The sequence below is a fragment of the Vulpes lagopus genome, chromosome 5, assembly GCF_018345385.1.
Source record: "Vulpes lagopus strain Blue_001 chromosome 5, ASM1834538v1, whole genome shotgun sequence".
Lineage (NCBI taxonomy): Eukaryota > Metazoa > Chordata > Mammalia > Carnivora > Canidae > Vulpes > Vulpes lagopus.
Genome location: NC_054828.1, coordinates 118,102,873 through 118,127,731, shown reverse-complemented (window position 1 = coordinate 118,127,731; position 24,859 = coordinate 118,102,873). Strand labels below are relative to the sequence as shown.

Below are 24,859 nucleotides of genomic sequence, written 5' to 3'. Positions count from 1 at the left end.
CAAGACGGCACTGAGAAGCCGGCCCTGCCCTCAGCAGTGGCCAGCCCAACCGGCGGCAGATGGACAAAGCAGCAGGGTGGCCCTGGGTGCCAGAGGGCAGGGTGCTCCGAGGAGACTGTTCCCACAGTCTGGGGATAGACTTCCGGTACAATCTCGGGCTCCCGCTGACATGCGAGAAGCTACGGAAGCTGGAAATGCACCTGCTGGACGGTCACACCTCCAGGATGGAGCACACCTAGGCACTCTGGCCGAGGCCCGCTCACGGTCCTGTGCTCATGGTCCTGTGTCCCAGGAGCAGGAAACACATCCAGGATGGGGGGAGGACAACAGGTTCAGGGATGCACGTTTTGAGGATGAGATGGAGAGCGGAGACTCAGTGGCAGGGCGGTGCCAGCAAGCCCCAAATGCCCCTGTCCCTGCTTTCTCTATCCTGGGCACAAGCCAGACAGGCTCATGTCACAGGCCACAGGGACATGCCTCTGCTTTGGCATCACCCCCCAGGCCCTGCTTGTGGTGCTGGGCAAGGTGGAAGGAGCCTGGCCTGCTCCCTCCTCACAGTAAGTGCTTTCCAGAAACTTCAGCCATGCCACCTCACACGCCTTGAAGGGCCAGGGTGGCCTGCTCTGACAGGGACACCTATGTTTTGTTTCACTGGTCAGGCATGTTGGTTTTAACAGCCCCTGGGAAATGGATACCAAAGACAGGCCGGGCCCCTCGAGGCAGGCCAGCCCGAGATGGCTCCAGCCGAGACCTACTGAGTCAGAACCGCAGGGCCAGCCCAGGAAGCTGTGGTGGAGTCTCCGTGGAATCTGATGATCAATGGGCTCTGCCCCACTGCTTCCCTCGATCACCCAACGGCCACCCCTCCCCTGGCCCTCCCCCGCCCCTGCCCAGGGCTGCAGTCCCCAGGGAGGGCTGGGCTGAGGCCTTCCCTCTGCAGCACTGCCCGCAGGTCCACCCTGTTCAGAAACTAGCAGGTCCCCGAACATTTCTTAGGAAAGCAAACTCGAATCCTATAAGGAGCACACGGGTCCCCGGGGGCAGGGGGGTGAGAGGCTTCCCATGAACCAGAATTTGGAGGAAACACGGAAAGGAGAGAAGCGTCTGAAGAGCAAAGGAAGGGAGAGAGAACAAACACGACAAGTTATGTCTGGAGAAGCTTTGCAGAGATGTCAGTGATCTCCCTTCTTACACCTACTCTGGTTCTGAGAACGCAAATGAGGCCTGACTTTCCTGCTATGTGACTTCTCCTCTCAGATTGGATGAATGTTCTTGTTTTTCTCCCTGGAGCCATTTCTGATCCTTCCTTGTCTTGAACTGAAATCAGGTGAACCTATGGCACGTGTGAAGACAGGCAGTTGCCAGCACTAGTCTGAGACAGACAGTACGTGGAGGGCTCCGCTCCTCCAAAGCCCGCAGTCCCATCAGCTGGTCTCCTCACCCACCCTCGGCCACTCTGTAAGCAGCTCCTGCCTTCCCCCCCAGTGCCCCGTGTGACCCAGCACTCTCGAAGCACCTTCCACGTGCAAGATCCTGGTGAGACCTGCCACGGTCCCCAGAAGCTCACAGCTGAGAGTCAGACACGCAGAGACCCATCATGACCACACAGAGCAACGGTCCCGGGATACGCGGAGCACAGAGGAAGGATCCAACCCAGCCCAAGGGCTCCTGGAGGAGGCAAGGCGATGGAGGCATGGACTCGGCACTGGAGGCGGGCCCTTTGTCTGTGGGGGTCTGCCGAGAGCATGGCTCGAGCATGACCAGGAATCAGGTCCCCACGGCAGCTCGGCTCATGGTCCACAGAGAAACGATCAGGGCCTGGCCTGTGGGAGCACCGCAGTGTGACGGGGAGACGAGGACAGAGAGAATGGGAGAATGTGCTCCTAGAAAGGCGAAAGTGCTCCTAGAAAATCTGGACTGGGAAGTGATCAGTGGGCAGAAGGGGCGTGCCTAGAATGATGCCAGATTTCTGGCCTTGGGGACAGGGTCAGGCATGTCATGTGCGAGGTGAGTCTGCAAGCCCAGTTTCTTCCCTTCATCCACAGACTGCATGAGCGCGGCCTCCAGGCTGCACACACGGGTTATGGCCCTGGAGCGCCTCCCCCATCCCTGCTCTGCTCCTGCCCCACCAGCATCCACCCGACTGTCTGCAGGATGCACCGCCTAGCTCTGCTGTGTCCGTCTGCCAGCCCACCCTCAGCACCAGCAAGATAAAGGATGCCTCTCCTCTCCCTTCACTGATTAGGCTCTTGTCACCAAGGCTGGGGTAATGGGGCAGCTGGGCACTGAAGAGAGCTGTGCCATGGACAACAGAACTGCTCCTGCCTTCCTGGTGAGCACGCAGGAGGTCACCTGAACTTGTGCAGGCTCTGGCACAGCACAGGTGGCAGGAGATGGGTTGGGGGCTCCCTGGATGGGTGCTGGCGAGTGGAAGCAAGTTCCTGTAGCACGCAGGTGTGTGCATGGACAGACGTCAGCTTTCCTGCTTTGTGTGCCTGATGGCAGACAGATGTCCAGCCCAGGCCGCATTCTGCAGGCGGGTGTGGAGCAAACGTGAGGGAGGCAGCAGATGCCAAGGCTGACAGCTCTGACAGAGGCAGCCCTGCTCATGTGGCTCAGGCAGTTCTGGTGACAGTGACAGACACATGACAGCAGCCTCCCCTCCAGCCACCCAGGGGGCCTGTGTCCGTGTTCCCAGATGCACCTGCCTCCCATCCCCAGCAGACCACCGATGGGCACCAGCTGCCCAGGACCCTCATCACTTGAGTTACAGGAGCATCTCCTGGACCAAACAGAAGGCGGTCGATCCTTCTGAAGCCAAGACTCAGTGACAACATGACTTACCTTCAAAGCCAGGGTGATGCTTCACCAAACACAGAAGTCAACCTCCTTTCCAGTCATATAATTTTCCTGCTTTTACACAAGGTGGTTTTCATTTTTAAATGTTAAATTCAGTTTCTTTTTCATTTAGAGAAAATTCTCAGAGTACCCGTAAATGAACTTTTGTGAAGCTTATTCCGGGACAACGTTATCTGTAGCAGCACCAGGCCTCGGGGCTTCCACGATGACCCAACAGTGTGGTACAGGTCACTGAGGAGAGGCAGTCACCCGTGAGCCGGGCTAGCCTCCCCCGACAGGAGCTTCGGGGAAGTGCTGGGTGGGGGCTGAGCAGAGTCGGGGAAGTGATGCTCTAAGGCACAGAACGGTCCTATAAAATGCCAAGGTGGGAAGAGCTTGGCTCATGCAGAGTGGCCAAGAACTGGGCAGCAGGCACATGGGGGAGGAGAGGAGTCTGAGAGGAAGTTGGGGCCACAGGCCAAAGGGCCTGGGGCAGATTCTGGCCTTTCTGTTCCCGGGGAGGAGCACTGGAGGGGCATTCATGTCTGACCTCAGGCCAGTCATTTCACTTCTCTGGGTCTGTCTCCTTAGCTCTTAAATGGGAGCAAGGAATGCTCTGGAAGCTGCGACATGGAGCCCACATGCAGGCTGGCACAGGGCACAGCAGGAAACAGTGATCACACAGCTAGGTTCACATGTTTCAGCCCCAAAGACTTGATTCTGGGCCCTAAAACATAAACGAGGCCTGGCAAACACCCACCATTTGCTATAGCCCTAGGGTCACACTCAAGGATCTTTCTCAACAGCCAGAGCCTGGCTTCCCAGCCACGGAGCCCCACCTGAGGGCTGACCAGCACCTCGTGACCCCCCACCCTTCTCAGCTGGGCTGTGTTGACATTTCTTCTTGTCTAGCTGGGGCCAAACCCTGCCCCTGCCCCAGCACGGCTCCTGCATCACCACGGAACCAGGCTGGTCTGGCTGCAAGGGCACATCCCCCCACTGCTGGTCACACCCGAAACGGCCCCCAGAGATCGAACATACTAATGGGCAACGGTCCCGATGGTCAGGACTTGATCAATAACTGCCAGCAACCCTCTTTACCCCTGTCTCCCTCTTCATAGGACCAGCTAAAGAAAGCCAAATATGCTCCCCCAACCAAGTGCACAGCGTGCAGGACGCCCCACTGCCAGTCAGCAGCCTCCCTTGCCAACCACCTCTAGTCGGGGCACACCTGAGCCTTCTCGTTCCCATGAGGAATCGTTCCTACTCCCAGCCTGCCTTTGAGTCTCTGCTAAATGCAGGTCTGCGGGCCGACCCTTGCTTTGCCATGGCCAAATACATGGCCAGCTCTGAATCAAGGCCTTTGCCTGTTCTCACCGGGGCAGCCTTGGTTTATTCCCACATCCCTGAGGACACTCCAAATGCTCAGATGACCAGTGGGACCTGGAAGTCCCTTTGACTGAGAAAACCCATCAGCTCCATCACCCAGCATGGAGACTGCATGGATGAGGGCTGGGAAGCTGGCACCCTGGCACAGCTCCTGCCAGGAGCCCCATGGTACGTGAGTGTATGATCCCTCGAAGGTTCCTGATTAATAACCAGGAAGACTCTGGATTTTTCCCTCAAGTCCTTCAGTTTAAGGATTATGTCATTCTAATGCTGTTACTTGCGGGTCCCCTGAGGCAGACCTGACCTCCCAAGTTTCTATGGAGTCAAGTGACCATTCAATCCCATCAAGGACAGCTAATCAAGCCTGCTGCTCTGAACCATGTTCAGGACCACGTTCTGGACCAAGGCTACCGGGAGGCACCCTTGCCACCTGGAAGCAGCAAGTCTGACAGGCTGTACTGGGTGCTGGTATTTGCATAACAGAACAGGAAATGGGAAGGCTGCCTTTAGTTCAAACAGCCAAGGGCTTCTTCAGAGCAAAGCTAATCCGAAATGGTCTGGTCGTAACATTACCCAAAGGAAATTTCCTGTACTACATCTCACTTCATCCTTCTACCCCTGGGGCTAGACTTGATCTTTCATTTCTAAAAGGAGAAACTGAAGTGCTAAAAAGTTCAATGACCTGGCCAGTCTCTGGCTGGTAAGAGGCAGAACTGGGATTTGAACCTGGGACGGCCTGCCTACACCTAATTCGGCTCTAGGCCGACCACACATTCAGCTTTCCCAGGGCTCTCAGACCATGCTCTAGGGGCCTGGACCTCTCAGGGGAGAGGTGAGCTGAGGCCGAGGCGGCAGAGATCCAGGCTCTACTCCTGTCCCAACCAGGCCAATTCTCCCTCATTTGGCTTCAAACATACTGGGGCTCTGTAGGAGATTTCTCCTGAGCTGAAATTTCTGCAAATGAATTAAAGAAGTGGAAAGCACTGTCACACCATTCATTCAGGCCAGACGCTGTGCGCTGACACAGACGGGGAAATACGGTCAGCAGAGCACGTAATGCTGCCCTAATGGGGGGTGTGGCTGTGATCAGAGGGGCAGCTCCAGGGTGCGGCCGGCGGTGCCATCATGGTGCCCCCTGCATTCCTCATTGATTTTGGTCTCAGGCCAGGCCAGTCCAGGCCACAGCTGAGTGGTATCTGCAGAGATATAGGGCAAGGCCCGCCGGTGCTGGCTCACAGCTCAGCTGTGACCAGCCAGGACCGAGGGTAGCAGGAAGAGCCCTGAGCACCCCCAAGCCCCCCGAAACCCCTGTGGGGTAGCAGAGCTGTGGCCAGTGGACCTGCTGCTCCTGCCTCATCCAAGGCTTTCATCAGCTTTGGTTTCTAGGGCTCCTCAAATGCAAATTTCCCTAAATACGTGAATCACCTAAAGAACTCCTTAAAGCCTAAGTCTAAGAGGACTTCTCGCAAGCTCCAGGGTGGTGCTGGATTCCCAGCAGGGCTGGCTATCCTAGGCGGGGGTCAGAACATCAAAGACATCCCAAGCCAGTGAGGTGGCCACGAAGCAGCTCCTGCACATCTCACCAGGCGGGGCTGAGGCCACCTGCACAGCCCCTCCATGGCCCACCCTAGGGGATCTCTTGCTCCCAAATCTCAGAAATCATAGTTTTGTGAGGTGTTGGAAGTGGCAACTAACCTTACTGTGGTCACTACTTCTCAATATATGCACACATTAAATCATCACATTGTATACCTGAAGCTCACACAATGTTATACGCCGATTTGTTCTCCATAAAACCAGGGCAAAGAAAAATACATCTCCAAGTGGAGCAAATCTGGGGGTACCTGGCAGTGTGCTGAGAGGTTTCCAAAACCAGAGAGTCATCCCAGAGCAGTGATTTTATCCAAATATAAGGAGTAAGACATTTTTATACTACAACACATAGGAAACTTTACGAAGATAAAGCAAAATATGTATACACAACTGTGAAAAAATACAGGATTCGCACTCCAAAAAAAAAGGGTCTAGCCTCCTGACTTGAGGCCATCCCTGTGAGCAGAGAGAGGGAGGCCCAGCCCAGCTGTAAGGGAAGCCACATTCATGGAGGGACCAGCCTGCCCCTCAGGGAGCTGAGGGTCCTCTGGCACCTGGGGCTGGAGAGGGGCTCCCTGGGCACTGGGGGAACAGGTGGGGGGCAGCGACCTTGCCTGGTGGGCAGGGTTTGCAAAAGCAGAGATGCCTTCCCAGAAGAGAGGGGTTAAGTCCCTAAAAGAATCCTTTCCTGGAGTTGCACAACCAAGGCCCCCAGGGAAGAAGTTCCAGGACCTTGCTCCAGGGCAGTTATCTGGGAGGAAAAGCTCCATACACGATAAAGCTCCTCACTGTCTGTAACAGAAAACACCACGATGCCCCCAGGCAGGCACCTGGCAATACCACTCACAGCACACCGACTGGACCCAACAGACCCAACGGACCAGCACAGAGTTAAGAACGGAGAAGTCAGTCTATTTACTGATCTAGAAAGACCTAGCATAGAAGCTGAAAATAAGCAAATTTTGGAATGGTGTACTCGACACAATCCCTTTTTTTGTATGAAAAGCGGATATCCAGAGATGCCTGGGTGGCTTAGCAGTTGAGCATCCGATTTTGGCTCAGGGCGTGATCCCGGGGTCCCGGGATCAAGTCCCACATTGGGCTCCCCATGGGAGCCTGCTTCTCCCTCTGCCCTTCTGTCTCATGAATAAATAAATAAAACATTTAAAAAAATGTGTATCCAAAACCATATACCTTCACGGCAAAAGGCCTTTTCACTGTGTCGTTAATTTTTCTGTTCCAGTCCTATGTTATTCAAGTTACAATTAAAGATGTTCCTAACAGGGTATTTCCGGCAGAAGGCAGAGCTATTATGGTAGAACTTCGTCTTTCTCAGACGTGTGAAGTCTCTAAAATAGTGAAACACGGGAACTGTGTACGACGCGCAAGGGGACCGTGAGAGGACAGAGAGAAGCGCTGCGCGTGTGGTTACCGGGTGGCCGGGACAGGGATGCTCCTGCAGACAGGAGGGCAGCAGGGCCAGGACCGGCCGCCTGAGAGCTCTCTCCCTCTCTAAGCACTTGGTACTGGTGTAGCAACTCGTCTTTTCCCTAATCAGAACCAGGTTTAGGAGACAAAGAAAAGCCAGGCCAGTCCTCGCACGGGGCTTTGTGCTGGCCACCCCCTCCCCCGCCCCCAGCAGCCCTGCGGTGGAGCAACAGCGCCCCGCCTGGTCCACGGCAGGAAGGACCGGACGCCTATCACCTAGAAAATGTGGCTGCTCCAGAAAGCCAGGCCCAGATGGGTGCTGGGGGGGGGGGGGGGGGTGTGTACACATCTGGGAGAATGGGGTGCTGCATCTGCAGGGGGACTTGAAGGCACCAGAGTGGGACATATGCATGCAAGGCCTAAGTCTCCTGCAAGAACCAGAATGCTCCCCACTAACAGGCAGGTGGACAGCCTGCTCAAGAGTCAACAGGTCACGGTGGTGGGGGGTGGCAGGGGGGTCGGTGCGCTGCCACACACAGGGCTCGGCCAAGTCCCTGCTCAACTGTCCTCAACTTTCCCATCTGTGAAAGGGGGATAATCCTAGGGCCTCGCCCACCTCCCACACTGCAGAGTAACTGGAATCAGGGGACAGTGCCAGGGGACGCCATCGCATCATGACTCTGCCATTGGTGGCTGCATGAATTTGGATGAGATATTTGTCTCCAGACTTCGGCTTCCACACACACGATGAGCCTGATGCCACTGCTGGCTTTCTAGAGCACCATTTCCCACACCAGATCCACACAGGTCCTGAGAGCAATGTGTCATGACCTCTTAAAAAAAAAGGGCAGAAATAGAAATGTCTATTTACATGAATGGGAATTGGTTCCTGGCATTTAATAAGCTCTCAAAAAGCCTTAGTTGTTTTTATCCCTAAGATAATAACATAACTGCCCAGTGCCACACCAGTTGTTAAAGGAGAAACTAGAAAGTCTGAAGCCTCTGGGATCCCTCTGAGGTGCTATGCTTTCCCAGGATCCAGGAATGAGGTCCCTGGAGTGCAGAGCTGGTGACAGTGCTGGGGGGCAGGTGGTCCCAGACAGCTGACGCATCCCACGAAAATCTGCTACTAGAAATAAGTAAGAAATTCAAGGCGGCCCTTGCCAACCCCAAAGAGCATTTTCCTACCCAAAAAAGGAGCCGATTTGCTAAGCATGACCCTCAGCCAAAGGCTGGCGTAAACCCCTGAAGTCCTTCTCAGTTTGGCTTTCCATGTGGTTACTCAGAACAACAGAGAACATGAGTTCAAACAAAGCCTTATCCTGACCCAAATAAAGCCCAAGAAGGGCCTGCAGGTCATCCAAGGCTGATAAGAGTGGCTACGACTGGCTTCTCCCCATGTAACCTCACAGCCTCTCCCACTGGGCTGCTGACCCCTGTTCAGGTCAGGGTGGCTGTTGAGGGCCGGGTAGGGGGGCGAGGACACCTGACTCCTGGGTACCAGGGTGCTACACGATTTCTGGCTCTGGTCCCACGTCTCCTGGAGCACCAGATCTTCCCTGAGTGTAAATCTTTGTCCCCTCTAGGCTAATCACAGGGTGGCCCTGCTGCCACACCTCCTGCGTGTCCCCAGCCTCACATCCCCTCCCCCACCACCACCTTAGGAGAGAAAGGCTGGTGGATAGCGGGTAGAGCCTTCTAGACTGTGATTCTCATGCCCTTTATGGTGAACTTGCCCCTCCCTGACTTCTGGAACAGGACTTGCGAGACTGCCCTCCCCTCATCTGTTGATTGAACTTCGATCTCTCATCAGGGCAGATGGGATGTCACCCCAGGTCTGCGGTCTGATTCTGCCGAGGTGGCGGGGCAGCAAGCTGCGGCCATGAGAGGAGTGAAGCGCTAGCGTATCTGTTAACTCAGTGTCCACAGAGCCCTACAGAGAGGTGCTATCATTCCCCTATTCCTTGCAGAGAACTAAAGACAAGGGGTAAGTTGCCAGGGCCACATGGCTGGCAAATGGCAGACCCAAGATGAAGCCCAAGCAGTGAGGTACCAGAGTCCAGGACCCTGAACTAGATCTGAATCCCAGGACCAGTATTTACCAGCTGTCTGACCTTGGGCAGGGCCCTTGGCCTCTGCAAGCTTCGGTCTCTTTCACCTGTAAAGTGAGATAACGGCATCTCCTTGCAGGCAGGGTGTCAGTGAGACGTGGTAGGTGAAGTGCAAAGTACAAAGCTCCCCCCAGCACAAAACAGTCATGCGGCAGGGGCTCAGGAGCAGCACACTGATGCCGTAAGGCCGCTGGAGGGCCAGGAAAGGAGAAGGCCGCAGGATGTGGAGTCAGGACACCGAGGGGCCACCGAGACCACACCTGCTTACCTCTTCTCCAGCCAGTGTACCTGTGTGTGCACACCTGTGTGCACGTGTGTACAGGTAAAGGCGACACCTCTGACCAGCCAGGGGACCCCAGGCCTCACTCTATTGTCTTCATCACACACAGCTGGCATCTTACAGGTTATCAGTCCCTTCCACCCGTGTGATTTACGGGCCTTACGACTGCCTTGTGGGGAGGCAGGGCCCAGGTAAGCACCCCTGCTTTAAGAACAGTGAAACAGGGCCCACGGAGCTCCGATCGTATGCCGTGAGTCCCAGGCTGCCGGTGATGAGCGGGGGTGGGGGGTGGGGGGCAGCTCTGCCGGGACTCAGTGCAGAGCTGAGGACCAGGAGCCTGCCCTGTGGCCAGGGAGGAGAAGGCAATGCCTGAGCCCAGCCCGAGCACACCAGGCCACATGGAGTGATGACCCAGGGAGACGGGTTTTCTCAGACTTCCAGGATGGAGGGAGAGAGGAGCCGTCACCAGAGAGCCTGGAGCAAGCCAGAGGAGGCTCTATCCAGAGACCTACCGCATGATGCCCAGAGGGTCCAGTGCCTCTTCCTCTTCCTCCTCAGATTCTCCTGCATCCTCACCCTTCAGGTCTGGGATGGGCAGATCCTCACCCTCCGCTCGGTCCTGCTGCTCAAAGAAGTCAAAAGCCTCCGCGTCATCCTGGGCCTGGTTGTGTGCATCCAGGACGGAGACATCTCTGCTGGAGAGATCCGCAGCCCCTGGAGATCTGGTGCCTGCGGAAGGACATGGAAATGAGCATCTGACAGCCACGGCCAGGGGAGAAGGGGGCGACGCACCACACCCCAGCTCCTGTGCCAGGACCTGTGCTAGGGGCTTCCTACCATGTCCTGGGACAAGTGTGGTGGGTCTGGGTAGACAAGGGGCAGCCGGGGCTCCAAGCCTAGAGCCTGCAGCAAAGCCTCAGTGGAGTGCTTATAGGTGGGAGCCTTGGAACAAGTTGGCACCACCCCCAATAACAGAGCCTATGGCCCCAGGCTAAGGGTAGGAAACGCCAGCCAGTGTACATTGTCAGGGAGCTCTGGCAATCACACAGGAAGGCCCACTCCAAGGGTCTGGGCACTTAGACCATGAACCCAATGGATACATAGTGACCTCGTGGAAGATTCCAGAACAAGCTGTAATGGCTCCATTACAAACTGGCTTACATCAGCACTTCTCAAAGCATGGCCCACAGACGGATGTTCATGATGCGGTAAGCACAGAAAGGGAGAGCAGGCATCTGGAAACTTCCATAGCAGCTTGGCATTGTCACGACATCCAGGCATGTGATTTTGTATTTGTGAAAGTATCTGTCTGTGACAGATTGGGAATACAAATCTAGTCCTTCCCCACGGATGGATTGAGAAACACGGGTTTGGACTACTTGTTCATCTCTATCCAGATAGTTACCAAGTGTAGATCTTTGAAAACAGTTCCTTAAAAAAGAAAATACCACGCTTAGATAGAGAACCTACCAGATGCCTGGCATAGAGAAAATTAATATGTACACCAAAGTAATACGTGTGACCGCGTTACATAAAACTCAGCAGTAATGATTACGTTGCCTCATATTGCGCTTTGTTATTTTATTAGGACAAATGTGAAAAAACCATTCGAAATCTCATGAAACTTCAAGTTCACCTAAGAGGCATCGTGTAAAAATCATCTCAGAGAGGCGGATTCACTGAACTATTGTAAAAATCCACGTGAGGGATCCTGTTTGCACCTTCACTTTACAGATTAAGAAACGGAGGTGCAGAAAGGCTAGGAGAGTTAGACCATCTTATCCCGCTTCTCTCTAACCCAGGGGCCAGGAGATCTGGAGTTTCTTCCTGTTATGGGTCAGCTGGAGCCCCCACATCACAGGCAACACAGCCCACTGGGAAGCAAGCAGGTCGTGACCTTGCCACCAACGACCCGGGGCCGGCAGGCACCTATGAGAGGATGGAAACAGAGAGAAGAACCTGTCGCCTTACCCAGCCCCAGCCTTCTGTGCATTTACCGCCTTTGCTTTCTTTATCCCTCACCCTTAAACATTTTTTTTGGCTTATTTGCTGTTAATTGTCTTCTGAAAGACTCCCCTCTGTCTTGTAGAGCTTAGAGACCACAGTCATCGGGAGGAAGAGCTAAACAGAACAGTCCAGAGAAGAGAGAGTTGGGGGGCAGGGAGAGGCCAGCACCTGCCTCGGGGACTGCTCCCCTGCCCAGAGGCACAGAAGCATCTCGTGTGCCTCGGGGCACCTGTGTGAGCCCGGCCAGCGCCAGGGGGTGCTGGGTTGGGGGGTAAGTGTTAGCCAGCCTTCTAGAGCACTACTGCCCGGCAGGCTCTGTTGTAGGCACTTCACATGTGAGAGCTCCCTGACTTCTCACGCCACCTGGCAGCCAGGCATCCTCCCCTCTGAGAGCTGAAGAAACTGGAAGGGGGACCAGGTGACTGTGGACACGGCCTGAAAGGGTTTGAGGTCCCCATTACTGGGCCAGCGTGGGGGGAGCCTCTGGCGGCCATACCCACCAACATCGCTGGGCCAGGTCCCCAGGCCGAGCGGGGCGTGTGTGCGTGTGTGCGAGTGTGTGTGTGTGTGTGTGTAGGGGTTGGGAGGGCTCTGGGGATGGCCGGGAGGGGCATGGGTGGGGTCAGGCTACAGAGGAGGCCCTGTGGGAGCCCTCAGTCCTCGAGGGCCGGGTGCCAGTCTCCTCCTGCCCATCGCCCCGGCCCACCTGCCTCAACAGGCTGGCGGAAGCTTCCCGGCTGCAGGCAGAGGCTGCGGCACCACTCGCCCCAGCCAGGGGAACGAGGCCTCGTTCTGGGCCAGCGGAGACCTCGGGGGTTCAGGACGGAGCCTCAGGTACCTAGAAACTCTAGCAGCTCGGGGCTTCCTGCCAACTCGGCGTCCTTGGAGACACAGCGCAGAATCTCATTGAACACGGCTCTTCTTTCCCGGATGTCGGACTCCCCAACGAAGAGGACCTTCTTGGGGAGCGGGGGGAGGCTGGCCATGGGATGACGGCTGCTCAGCTTCTGGTAGAACTCCTCGATCTCACTGTACTTTCTGGAGACCTGGAATGAGAGGAGCACGTGCCTCCTACCCTCTCCTCGCCCCGCTCCGACAGCTACTTGGAGTCCGCAGGGACAGCTGCCACACGACGGGCACCTGGGGCGTGCCTCGCTCTCTGACCCCCCGGCCACCCCCCTGCCTCAGGCTCCATTCCCAACACCCCCTAATCAGCGCTAGGCTAAATGGCTGACGTCTCAGTAGCCAAAGGGAAGATACAGTCACTGTGGATTCCATTCACTGTCACAGGTCCAGGTAGACACATCTGACACAGGGGCCCTGGCCTGGCCCATGGCTGACCACGGAGGCTGGGGGCCTCCACTCTGGGCCCTCAGCATACTAGTGGGATGACCTCACGGTCTGGCCGGCTGTTAGGTCATCTTCCCACAACAACACGAGTCACCTATTCTCAGCACAGATCTCCGGATGGTTCTCCCGCACACGAGCAGCAGCCTTCTGGTGGGGACGGTCCTTACAGTGCTCATGTGGAGAAGGACCAGCTGTGGTACGGCTGTCTGTCGGCGCTGCTGTCAGCCAGGACCCCACTGCACCCCGGGACTCCAGGGAAGCAGGCGATTCGAGTCATCCTGAGAGCACACTCAGTTTCCGGCTGAGTTTGCTCCGTGAGAGGTCACCCCAGCATGGTCTCTGCCCCACAAGGCTCGGGCCTCATGTGGAGCGAGCAGCTGTAACACGGGGTGGTGGTGGCATCGCTGGAGTCTGTGTAGCCCAAGGTGGGCTCTCTAAGAGGCCCCCTGCTCTGAGCCACATACCCCACCACTGCCCAGCGTCCTCCCTTGTCTTGGACTCTGTGCTCTCCCTGTATGCTAGACCTGTCTCCCCAGCTCCTCCGAGGGAGCATGGGGCATGGAGCGTGCAAACACGGATACTCCCATTTCTGCTCCCAGGCCAGGGCTGTGTCTGCAGCACAGCACTACTGAAATGCCGGTGTGGCCGATGGACTGGGGGCGGGGGGCAGGGGGAGGGGGGCAAGGCAGGTGGGTGGAGGTGCTGACACGAGACCTGGCAACCCCGGTGCACAGCTGTGTCAGAGCACGCCGCCCTGGCTAACCAGAACTCTCACCAGTCCCCCCAGCCTGTGAGAGTCTCAGAGGCCGGCAGGTGTTTGGGGCGGCATTAGGATCTGAGCTCCCGGGGCCCCACACATACACCGAGGGGTCATCTGGGACAGGAGGCTGCAGCCTGCAGTTGTCAACACCAGGGCCTGGCTCTGGAGCTTTCCTGAGAACAGCCCTCGAGGAAAGGTAAGAGGATCCTTTCACAGAAGTGATGCAGGCTCTAATCCCCGGTGCTCCTGAGGACGGGGACTCCAGCCAGGCTGACTCAGCCCAGGCCTGAGCGGAGTTCTGACCCTGAGGGCTGAGCGCCCTCTGCTGGCCTGACAGCGCCATGCGGGCCCAGCCCCCGGACCCACCAGGACAGGAGGGGGGGGGCGCCTGGAAGCTTTGAGTCTCCAGAGCTCTGATGCTGATGGTGCGAGGGGGTGGGAAGTTTTAAGTCAGGGGTGTCACCCCATCCGGGGCCCTCATTTAGCAGTGTTCCAAAGCCAGGGCTTTTCATGTGGCTGCCTGAACAGCAGCAAGAGGAGGCTAAGAGAGAGGCAGGGAGTGCAGAGGACGGGAGCTCCCGTTTATCTGGCGCGTCCAGTGCAGGGTAGACGGCACTGCTACCCGGAGTCTCTGGCGAGAGTGTGTGTGCCTGTGCCACCAGCACACGTGGAGTCCGCCAAAGGGCAAGCGTACACAGTGCCCCTGTGTGGGGGCTGGTTTTACTTTCTGATCAGCAATTAAATTCATTTTTCTATTAAAACATGTGTATCCGGGGATCCCTGGGTGGTTCAGCGGTTTGGCACCTGCCTTCAGCCCAGGGTGTGATCCTGGAGTCCCAGGATCGAGTCCCATGTGGGGCTCCCTGCATGGAGCCTGCTTCCCCAGCCCCCTGCCTGTGCCTCTGCCTCTCTTTCTCTCTTTGTCTCTCATGAATAAATAAATAAAATCTTTAAAAAAAATGTATATCCTTTTCAGGAATAGAATGCAAAATGCTTTTTTTCTTTTAAGCTAAATCTCAAAACTTCAGAGATTTTCAGGCTTTGGGTTGCATCCCCAGATTTCATGGGGTGTAAATACATGCTTCTCTGCTCTCACAGGTGGTTCAAATGCCTGAGAAGCATCTGCACGAATGGCCACGCAGGCACGCACACACACCCTCTGCAGGGTGTGGGTGTCACTGGTCAGAAAAGTGGCACTGGTGTGATGCGTGGAGGTATAGAAACATCTTCATGCACAGCCTCACACGTAAGGCTGGCCCTTGGCATGGGACAAGCAGGCTGGCGTGGATGCTCCTCAGAGCTCCCAAAACGCTGTTTCCATTATGCCCAGAGGCACTGACCTCAGATTCTCTTCCCTTAGCTCCTGTGACTCCTCGACTTCTCTCCCTGTGGCCTCAGCAGCTCCTCCCTCTCCATGACTGTCCCCAGGCTGCTGTGTCTCTGGGGTTCCCTCCTAAACCCTCCCCTCTGCCCTTCACATCCACCTACTCCCAGGCTTTCAACCTCACCTCTAAGCTGACGTCTCCCAAACCTGCATCCTAGGCCTTCACAGTCCACCCCGCCGCCCCCCCCGCCCCCCCCGCCCCGAGACCTGCCCTTCTGCACCTTACTTCGTTGGTGCGGATCAACGGTCAGTCAGCAGATGACACACCCGTTACCTTGGAGATATTTTACAACTGTCTGCCTCCCCCTCACACCAACCATGACCGGCCTGCCTTCGGCCCTCCCCTGGGGCAGCTCTGGCCCCATACCTGGCCCCCTGTCCCTGCCCCTGCCTGGTTCCGTCCAACCCAAGTCTACTCCCCTCCAGATGGGCCAGGGAGTCACTCCCCTACTGAAAACTCCTCCTTGGCTGCAAGATGAGTCAGGCTCCCTACGTGCCCTCCATGACCTGGACTCTGCCCGTGGCCTCCCGCTTCCTCTAGGATGATACTCAACTGTGGGCAGCTCCCCGCGCACAACACCCTGCGCCTGCCCTGCTGAGGCTGTGCCCTCCGCCTGGACACCCTTCCCCGGCTGTGCAGCTCTACTCGCTCAGCCCTCACTCTTCTGAGATATCCTCCAGAACATTTCCCGAGGTGGGTCAGGTGCCCCTTCACATGCCTACAGCCCCTTGCGCTCCCGGCACGGCCTGCATCTCTTTACAGGTCTATCTCCACGGACCAGGAGCTCCCGGCCTTGTGCACTTACTGCCCGACCGGCCCTGGCCCTCTCAGGCCCCACATCCTGATGCCACTCACGCCTTCTGGCGGGTGTGTCTGTGTACCTGGTCCCCAGGCCCCCTGGGGAGCATCCCGGCAGAGTCCCGGGCTCACCAAGAACTGGACGACATCCTCGGGCCGGTGCTTGGCCGACTTGAACGCCGCCAGCCGGGTTACCACCAGGATCTGGTACTCCACGTGGCCTGACATCATCTTGCCCCGCACCTCCTGGTGCTGGGGCACGGTCAGGTCGAGGCCCGTGTGGACATTCTGAAGTCGCCTGCCAAAGGGAAAGAAGGCAAAGGAAGCTCAGGTTCAGGTCAGCAGGCTTCTCGAGCGAAATGCAGACAGGACCTCAGGGTGGCCTTCAGGCCTGGCTGGGAAGCTGCGCCACTGGCTGTCCTCAGCGGCCCCTGCTTCGGGCCACCAGCACCACCACACACCGGCCCCTCACAAGGCCCGGGCCCTCCCAAACGGCTGTCCCCAGCAGGAAAACATGCTCGGTGCATAAGTCCCCGCAGGATTTGGAGGGACGGCATCCGGGGGCTCTGTTCTCTCCAAGGAAAGTGCCTGGCTCTCTGCGCACAGCCCAAGAAGGACACGCTGCCAGGAACCCCAGTAGAGACACATCTCTTCAGCCCATCAGAGGGCCGCAGACCTACGACAGAACCTGCCCAGGGCGGGTAGGATGGAAAGGGCACTGGATGCAGGGTCCCCATTAGCCTCGGGGCCCCGCAAGGCACTGAGGAGGCTGCTGTGTGAGGCTTTGAGAGGGTGCTCAGTAGAACATCACGGCTCTTGGAGAATCTGTACGTGCTCCACACGCATACTGAATTGTATGGGGGGCAAACGAGTCATGAAACGTTTTCTCTCAAGTGATAAAAAACAGTAACTGTGTCCTTATTCTCTGTAAGGGGTAACGTAGACCCACGTGGATAAATACATGTCACACAAACACCTGTGACAGGACCCCTCCTCATCAAGGTGGAGACCTACTATGTGCTTGGCAGGACTTCCAGGACAGGAGCAAAGGGATGCTCTGAGGAGGAGGGCGCTTCTGCACTAAAACTATACCAGGGCAGGGGCCTTTCCCTCTCTGGACTAACGTCCCGATCATTCAGAGACACTCTGTCCCCTGGGGCTCCTTCCACACGGATTCCTGCCACCTCCACACTAGGCATGCAACACCATCACCATGGTGATGCCGCTGTCACTCAACTAGGGAGGACAACTGCCATTTGCCTGCATATGGTCCTTACACAAGCCTGGACCAGACAATCCTCCACACACACGAACGTCCTCATGTGGCACAAGGCGCGCTGCCATAAGCACTGGCCACTTGGGAAAGCCCAGGCGAGGCCAAATGCACCTCTGCGAGATGGAAAAGCACACCTGACTTATCAGCCCTCCTTTCCTTTGGCCAGTAACCTAATGAGCATTCTTGGCCTTACACTGAGGTGAGACCATGGTGCTCCTGGCTTAGCGCATCGTCTACTTGGGGGTTCCTGCTACAAGGGCAGGGGCACAGAGTGGATTAAAGGGGAGCCTGGTAGCAGCTGGCACTGCTGCAGGCTCTACGGACCTCACCTAAGAGTCACTCCTTCCTGGCTGCCCTGCAGTGGGTCACAACTGCTCAGACCCATTTAAAGAGAAGCGAAGAAGCACAAAAAGGGAGTCACCTGTCCGGGGCTCAGCAAGTCAGAAGTGAAGCCAGGGATCACACCCAGGCAGCTGCCCCAGAGCCCGGGGCTGCCTCTTCTCGGGTGGAGGGAGGTAGGCATTAGGATCATTATGGCAACAGGGCACAGGTGGGTGGAAGTGCAGAGGAGCAGGGCCTCTTGGCCAAGAAAAGCAGGTGTGAAGGACCCCCTGACCTCCCTGCTGGCAGGAACCTCCTGTTGGCCATGCTCACTCTCTCCCTCTTAGTACCTGGCATCTGGCAGTTCTTTGGCCCCACGAGGGCCTGCAGTCCACCACCTCACTGCCATCCACTGTCCCTCCTGTTCCCGTCATGCCTCCTCCGCTGGGAGGCCCTGACGTGCCACTACTGGAAGCACTGCTTCCGGCCTCTGCTCCTCTGCTCACTCCAAGTCTCTGCCTCCTTTGTACTGGGACCTGAGACTGGGACACTCATACATGCCACCTGGTCCCACAACCTGCAAGCTGCAGCCTGGGCCTGGCACCCCTCCCTTAGACTAGATCTGAGCTTCTCAAAGTGTGGTCCCTGCTGCATCGGTGTCACCTGGGAAATTCAGGCCCCTGAATCAAAGCCCTGGGGAGGGGGGGACCCATTATCTTCATGTTGCCAACTACTCCAGGTAACCTTTTTTTTTTTTTTTTTTTTTAAGATTTTTATTTATTTATTCATGAGAAACACATGGAGAGAAGCAGAGACACAGAGGGAGAAGCAGGCTCCTGGGTGTAGTTTTCCCGGCTATGCCTTAGACCAAGCTTCTCCATCCTCAAGTGCATCCCAGTCACTTGAGGAAGCTGTCAATATGCAGATTTGGATTCAGCGGGTCTGGGACGGGGCCTGAGAGTCCGCATGTCCAGCCAGCTCCCAGGGGATGCAGATGCTACTCTGCTGTTCCTGGGGCCATCTGCCGAGCAGCAAGGCATGGAGTCGAAGCTGCCTCTCTCAACAAACCACCCACAAGCTCCCAATACCTGTTCTTCCCTGAAAGCTCTGGTTCTTATTTCACTGAGAAGGGCAGCAATCAGAGAAATCCCTGCATCAATTTCCCCGACCCCTGGGGACACACTGGTTGGCTCCTACCTGAGGTAGGTTTCTGGATCTTCCCCCTCCCTTCTCTCTCTCCCTTCACCTCCTCCTCACCATAGTCCCCCCACTGCTTCCAAGCCCACAGTTCTTCACTGCCTCATCCACTCCAGCCATGCTGGCCTCCTTGCTGGTGTCCAAGCACCCCCCCTGCCCCAGGACATTGGCTCTGCTGTCCTCTCTGCTCGGTACGTCTTGTTCAAGGTATCCTCACGGCTCTCTCCCTCAGGGAGCTTGTCAGGATCTGCCCAACTGCCATTCCATCAGAATGACACTCCTGGACAAATCAGCACACCCCAAAATCCAGCACTCATTCCTCCTATCTCCTCCCCGCCCCCTACCGTTTTATTTTCCTTCATGCCAGTTATGATCCCTGACACATTATCTATTTACCTACTGTCCAGCTGTCCCCACTGAAGCTCCACGAGATGGGCTTCATTTTGTTCACTGCTACACCCTAGAATCTGAGCCAGTACTTGGGACAGAGTAGGCGCTCGATCAGTAGCTGCTGGATGAATGCAGGTGTGAATGCATGTGGTGGTGAGTGGAAAGCTGAGTTGGGGCCCAACTGTGAAGAGCCTGCCTGGTGGCTGGTCTCAAGTGTTGGGACCCACCCTGTGGACAGCTCCTTGGATTGGCCAGTGCCTGCCAGCAGGAAGGACTGAGCACCACCCACCTGGCCTTCATCACCAGCACCCATCACTGTGAGCCAGCCCTGCTCACAGGGTTAGGGCAGTGAGGGGAGCCACCCACCCCCTTCCAAAGCACCCACTCCAAAGTCACACCATGCGGTGTGTGTGTGTGTGTGTGGGGGGGGTGCTGAGGGGGATGTCTACTGCCGGCCCTATTCACACCTGCCAATCTCAAACGTCCTTTTTGCAGAAAATGCAACTGGCTCCAGGAGAGGCGACTTATGTAGCACCAGATACACCTCTTTTGACAATGACAACACAACCTGTGACCTCACTGCGTCATGCAGAGGACACCAAACAGGTTCTGGCATCAGGGTTTACTTACAGAATCACATTTTTGTAGACCTGAAGTGACAGAGGATACATCAGATTACAGCAGGAAAAACAAGAGTTGGGCTGGGAAATCAATAACATTCGTTTATGCAATCAACTGACATCTTCGACCAAGGCTCTTGTAGGGGGAACAAGAGGAGTGTCCATGAAAACACCGTGAGTCCCTCTACAGAGGAGTCAAAGCATGTGCATCCCATCCTTCCCAGGGTCCATCTTGCCCTGGGTCCCCCAGGTCGGGGTCAGGGTGGGGCCACACTGCACCTGCTGCCTCCCGAGGCCTCCTCTGCTGTAACCTGCACTTCTCCGAGCTACTTCCTTGAGCAGCTGCCACCTCTTCCCTCCCCTCCACCTGGTTAACTCCTACTCTTCCTGGGGCCCTTGCACGGTGCGCCCCTGGCAACCCCCATGGCAACCTGAACCTACGACCTCCCCCGGCTTCTGGCCCCCGCGGTGTTCATTCCGTGTGCCCTGCAGGGCAGAGCCGGGCCTTCGTGATTCAGCCCCATCCCCAGGGCCGTGCAGGCGCCTGGCACACAGCGAGCCCTGAAAGGATGCGTAAACTGTGTTTTCGGGGCTGAAAAGAAACGAACCGTGCAGAGACGGGAGCAGTGACCCCTCTCCGCCCGCCGGCGGGGCCGGCCAACCCCGGCCTTCCTCTGGGTCCTGGACGGGTCCGTTACCCTTCTAAGGGCCTCAGTTTTGCCCATCTGTAAACGGGACACTCCATGCGCCCACCTCTCCTGCGGGGCGGTGGAGCGGCCGAGCCCGGACAACGCGCCGGACAACGCGCCGGGGCGCTGGCGAGGCCGGGCCGCGAGGCCAGGGGGCCGGACGCCCCCGCCTGCTCCTCCGACTGGGGCGCATGGAGCTCTCCGCGGCGCCGGGCACGGGGTCTGGCTCACCTGGAGGTGACGAGCACCGCCGGGGACTGCATGACCGTGGGGGCTCCGGGCGGGGCGCACGGTCACGGGACCCGCTGGCGCCGGCGCCGGCGTCGCCACGTCCCCGCCCCGCGCGCTCGGCCCGCCCCGCCCGGCCCGGCCCCGGCCCCGGCCCCCGCCCGCCCTCTGGCGGCCGCAGCGAATTTCCGGCCTCCCTGGAACTTGGGCGCGGACGGCGCTGGGACTGCGCGGCGGGAGGCCCGGGTCCAGCTAGGCCCCGCCCCCGCCCCCGCCCCGCCCCTGTCGGCCCCGGCTCCGGCTCCGCCCCCTGCTCCTCCAAGCCCCGCCCACGGCCCGCCCCGGCCCGCCCCACCGGCCACGCCCCCGCCCCTCCCGGCACAGGCCCCGCCCCACCGGCCACGCCCCCCGCCCCTCCCTGGCCACGCCCCCGCCCCACCGGCCACGCCCCGCCCCTCCCTGGCCCCGCCCCGCCCCCCGTGCCCCGACCGCTGTCCTGAGCCAACCCAGCGGCCAGGAGCCGAGCAAGCAAAAGCAGGGGAGCCTTGCTGGTAACCGCAGGGCCCGGCCTGCGCCAGTTGTCCCGGCAGCCACAGCGCCCGGGTCACCGTTGGGACTGCCCGGAGTGTCCCGGCTCAGACGCTAAATGACTTGGCTCCGCTGGCTTGGGGAGGGCGTCGGGAAACAAGGCAGCCAGTGGTCACGGCCCCGGGGATACTTAGAGGAGGGTCAAATGAGGTAACCCCTAACCCCGCAAACAAGATCCACCCGACCGACCCGCTCTGGGGCGTTGTCCAAAGCCCCAGCCGCTGAGCGCTCCGGAGGCCTGCCGGTGGCTCTCCGCAGAGGCGGGCAGGGTCTTCCCAACCAAAGCTTCCCAAAGCTGCTTTTCTCTCCCCCGCTACAGAGACGTTGTCGGGACGCTTGCTAAACCCCACGGAGGACTTCCTGAGGCTGCGGCGACCTCGATGGGCTCTGGACTCCGGGCCCAGCTCAGTACACTCAGTACAGCAAGGTGGGGTGGTGGGAGTTGGGCTCCACCTTCCCCATGGTCCTGGTGCTGGGTCAGGGTCAGGGGGGGAAGACTGGAGGGGGCAGCAAGGAGAGGGGGGTTCTTACTAAACCCACCTAGCAGGATTCTTGCTGAAGGCAGGCCAGGACTTAGACATCATATGTGGAAGTGATCAGTTTCCCCCCCGGGGGGTGGGGTGGGGGGAAATTGTCTCTCAACTGACTTAACAGGATTCTTTTTTTTTTTTAATTTTATTTATTTATGAGAGACACACAGAGCGGGCAAAGACACAGGCAGAGGGAGAAGCAGGCTCCATGTGGGGAGCCCGATGTGGGACTGGATCCGGGGACCCAGGGAATCACCATCTGAGCCAAAGGCCGACACTTAACCACTGAGCCACCCAGTGCCCCTGCTACCCAGTAATTCTATCAGGAAACTCTCCAGCTGTGCAACCACCTGTAAGGTGGGCCAGAGTCCACAGTGACATTTAGTTAATATGTTTGTGCTGCTCCAATGTGTAGCACTAACGAGAATGCTGCTTGGTTTCTGCCACCAGTCAGATTCCATCACAAAACTGCTCTCTGCTTTCTCTTATGGCCTTTTCATGCATTCATGCATTTACTCATTCATTCATTCAATAATATCTACTGAGCTGGGCCTCTATTCCGGGCCCTGGGAACACTCCACCCCTCCAGGCTGGAGACCCTGATGTCAGGTCCTGGGTAGGAAGCTGCAGAAGCTGCCTGGGACTGAGCCTTCATTGAACCCATGGAGAAGATGGCCCAGGAAGATTTTAGGGAAGCGCTTGCCCCTCTCCCTCAGCACAGGTGGGAGGTTGCCAAGAAGGGTACTGGCCCTTGTTGTTGCAACTGGTAGCCTGCCTGTCACCAATGCCTTGCAGGCAAGTGAAGCTCAGGCCCGGGAAGCCCAGGGTTCCTGAGTGCACAACGCTGGGGCACTTGCTGCTCCTAGTGGCTGCCAAGAATACGACTGGTTCCCTATGACGGTGTGACCCCATCCCTGAGAGCAATCCCACTTTCTGTCTCTGTGTGTCCTGCTTGCCCCTATGTGGCTCCAGTGGATAATTGTATACAATGCACGGAATGTGGGATCTAAATCTGATATTTTCTGCTTCCTGCCTGACTCAGGGAGCCCCTTCCATGGCTGAAGCTGCAGTAATGCAAACCACATTGCAGAGGATCTTATAATTTCCCTTCTCACTGCCCTGGAGGAAGGCTCCAGGCTTCAGTCCTCCTACCCCAGGGAAGTCCCTGGGCCCTGGGTGGGGGGGTGGTCAGTGCAATCCACAGCCACAGGGGGTCTGATCTGAGCTCTGGCCATACCATGCTCTAACATTGCCCTTGTTTCTGGTGGGGTGGGTCTTCTGGGGGGGTCTGCTGATTTGTCTCTGTCCTCTAAAGTGATGCTTTAGCACCCTAGGGGTCTAGACATCCCAAGTGGAGCAGGGCCACCACCTCTCCGGTTACTCAGCAAATGCTTCCAGGCACAGCTCCGGGCCTGTGACCTTGCCAGGCTTTGAGGATGCAGAAGACACAGGCTTCCTTAGTGGGGCTCACACATCACTTGGGAACATTTGGAGACATCAGCACGGATGCAGGCCCAAGATCCAGAGTGAAGAAGGGCATATAACTAATCAGCCTGGGGTTGAGGCATTCAAGGAACTCTTCTGGGGAGAGGAGGTAGTGTCAGACCTGGGTCATAAAAAACCTGAGTGTCATCTCTGAGCTTTGGGTTTTCTCATGGGTGCAATGCACATAATGGAAACCTTTAATTCACAGCACTGCTTGAGACTAAATATGACTGGGACGAGAGGAAATGTATGGTAAGCACTGTAGATGAGCTACCCCAAAGCCTTTCACAACTGTCTTCCTCTTTAGCTTTTACTGCCACAGAGGCTGGAAAGGCAAAGCACTCCCAGCTTCCCTGGCAGTTAGGAGGGCACGTGTGACAACTCTGACCATATATACAGAAGTCCCTGTGGATGATTTGCCTTGTTAGGAGAAAACTTTTTGTTTCTTCCCTGTCTTCTTTCTGGAAAGGAGATATGATGCTGGAGAGGCAGCAGCCATCTTGTGGCTGTGAAGCACAGCCTGAATTTGGGGCCTACATATCTAGGATGGAAAAGGCTGGGGTCCTGATGACTCATGAACTAGCATACAAGCCCTAGACTCTTTCTTGAGGAGGAGGACTCTTTGCTTGAGGAGGAGAAGACACAGAGTGTATCCTAGCCAGCAGTGCAAAGCCAGGGTGCCTCCAGAGAGCCCAGTGTACTCGGGGCTAGGGAGAAGAGCTTGCAGAGGGAGGGGTGGCCTGGACAGGAGGCTGCAGGTACCACATGGGATCTGCACTTGGGGGGGGAGGGGCTTGTGTGCCACGCCCAAGAGTTTATATTTACCCTGAAGAAGAGTGGACTCAGAATGAACAAAGGAAAATAATATTTCAGGATGGGGACTGGGAGTGTAATGAGCAGTACCCTCTAGGAAGCCGAGGCCAGAGTCAGGGTGAGCCTCAGGATGGAACTGATGGGGACAGGGATGGTGAGCTTGGCACCCTTCTCCAGAAGCTTGATTCTGAAGCAGAGGAGGCAAGCAGGGGATCTTCTAGAACTGTTATACCGATCTAACTCATCCTCACTGAAAAAATACATAAAATATGGATAGTCCAAAAACAAAACAACATAAAATTCACCACTCATTCTATAGCAGACATAACAACTATTAACATTTTGTTGTTCCTGCCCTCTTGACGTTGTGTTCTATACCCATACATATCTTTCCAACAATGCAAAATCTTACTGGATGTAGTATTTTGTGACTTGCTTTTTTATTTATCACCCTGTTAACAGTTCTCCATGCTAAATTACTGCCCAAACCATTTTAAATCCTTACCTAGGATTCCGTGTGCCAATATACCATAACTTGTCCAGTCCTTAAGCTATAGATATATGATGGAAAGGCGGTGTGTGTGGCGGGAGATGGATGGGTGATCTTGCAAATGCTAGCTGGCTGCTTGAACCAGATACACCAGGAAAAGGCCATGTGGGGGGAAAGGGCTAATGTGTCAGAAAACACGGTGAGTCTCCGTGTGCTTTGTTGAGTAAAGGGCGGTCTCAGGAGATTGGGAGAAGGGCACTCAGAGCCAGAGCTTAATCTTTTTGCATTAAAAA

The 24,859-nt window shown here is 56.8% G+C and overlaps 1 protein-coding gene across 1 annotated transcript in view; it reads right to left on the bottom strand.

The window, feature by feature from the left end:
• The window catches only part of HS1BP3 (HCLS1 binding protein 3), a 31,433-nt gene extending 10,630 nt beyond the window's left edge, over positions 1-20,803 (bottom strand). The window contains exons 1-4 of the mRNA XM_041755718.1: positions 20,664-20,803; positions 16,072-16,237; positions 12,485-12,692; positions 10,152-10,368 (exon numbers count right to left, since the gene is read on the bottom strand). Coding sequence (XP_041611652.1) covers positions 10,152-10,368; positions 12,485-12,692; positions 16,072-16,237; positions 20,664-20,695 — 623 coding nt within the window. The 5' untranslated portion in view covers positions 20,696-20,803. The remainder of the gene's footprint in view (positions 1-10,151; positions 10,369-12,484; positions 12,693-16,071; positions 16,238-20,663) is intronic.
• Between the last annotated feature and the right edge of the window lie 4,056 nt (positions 20,804-24,859).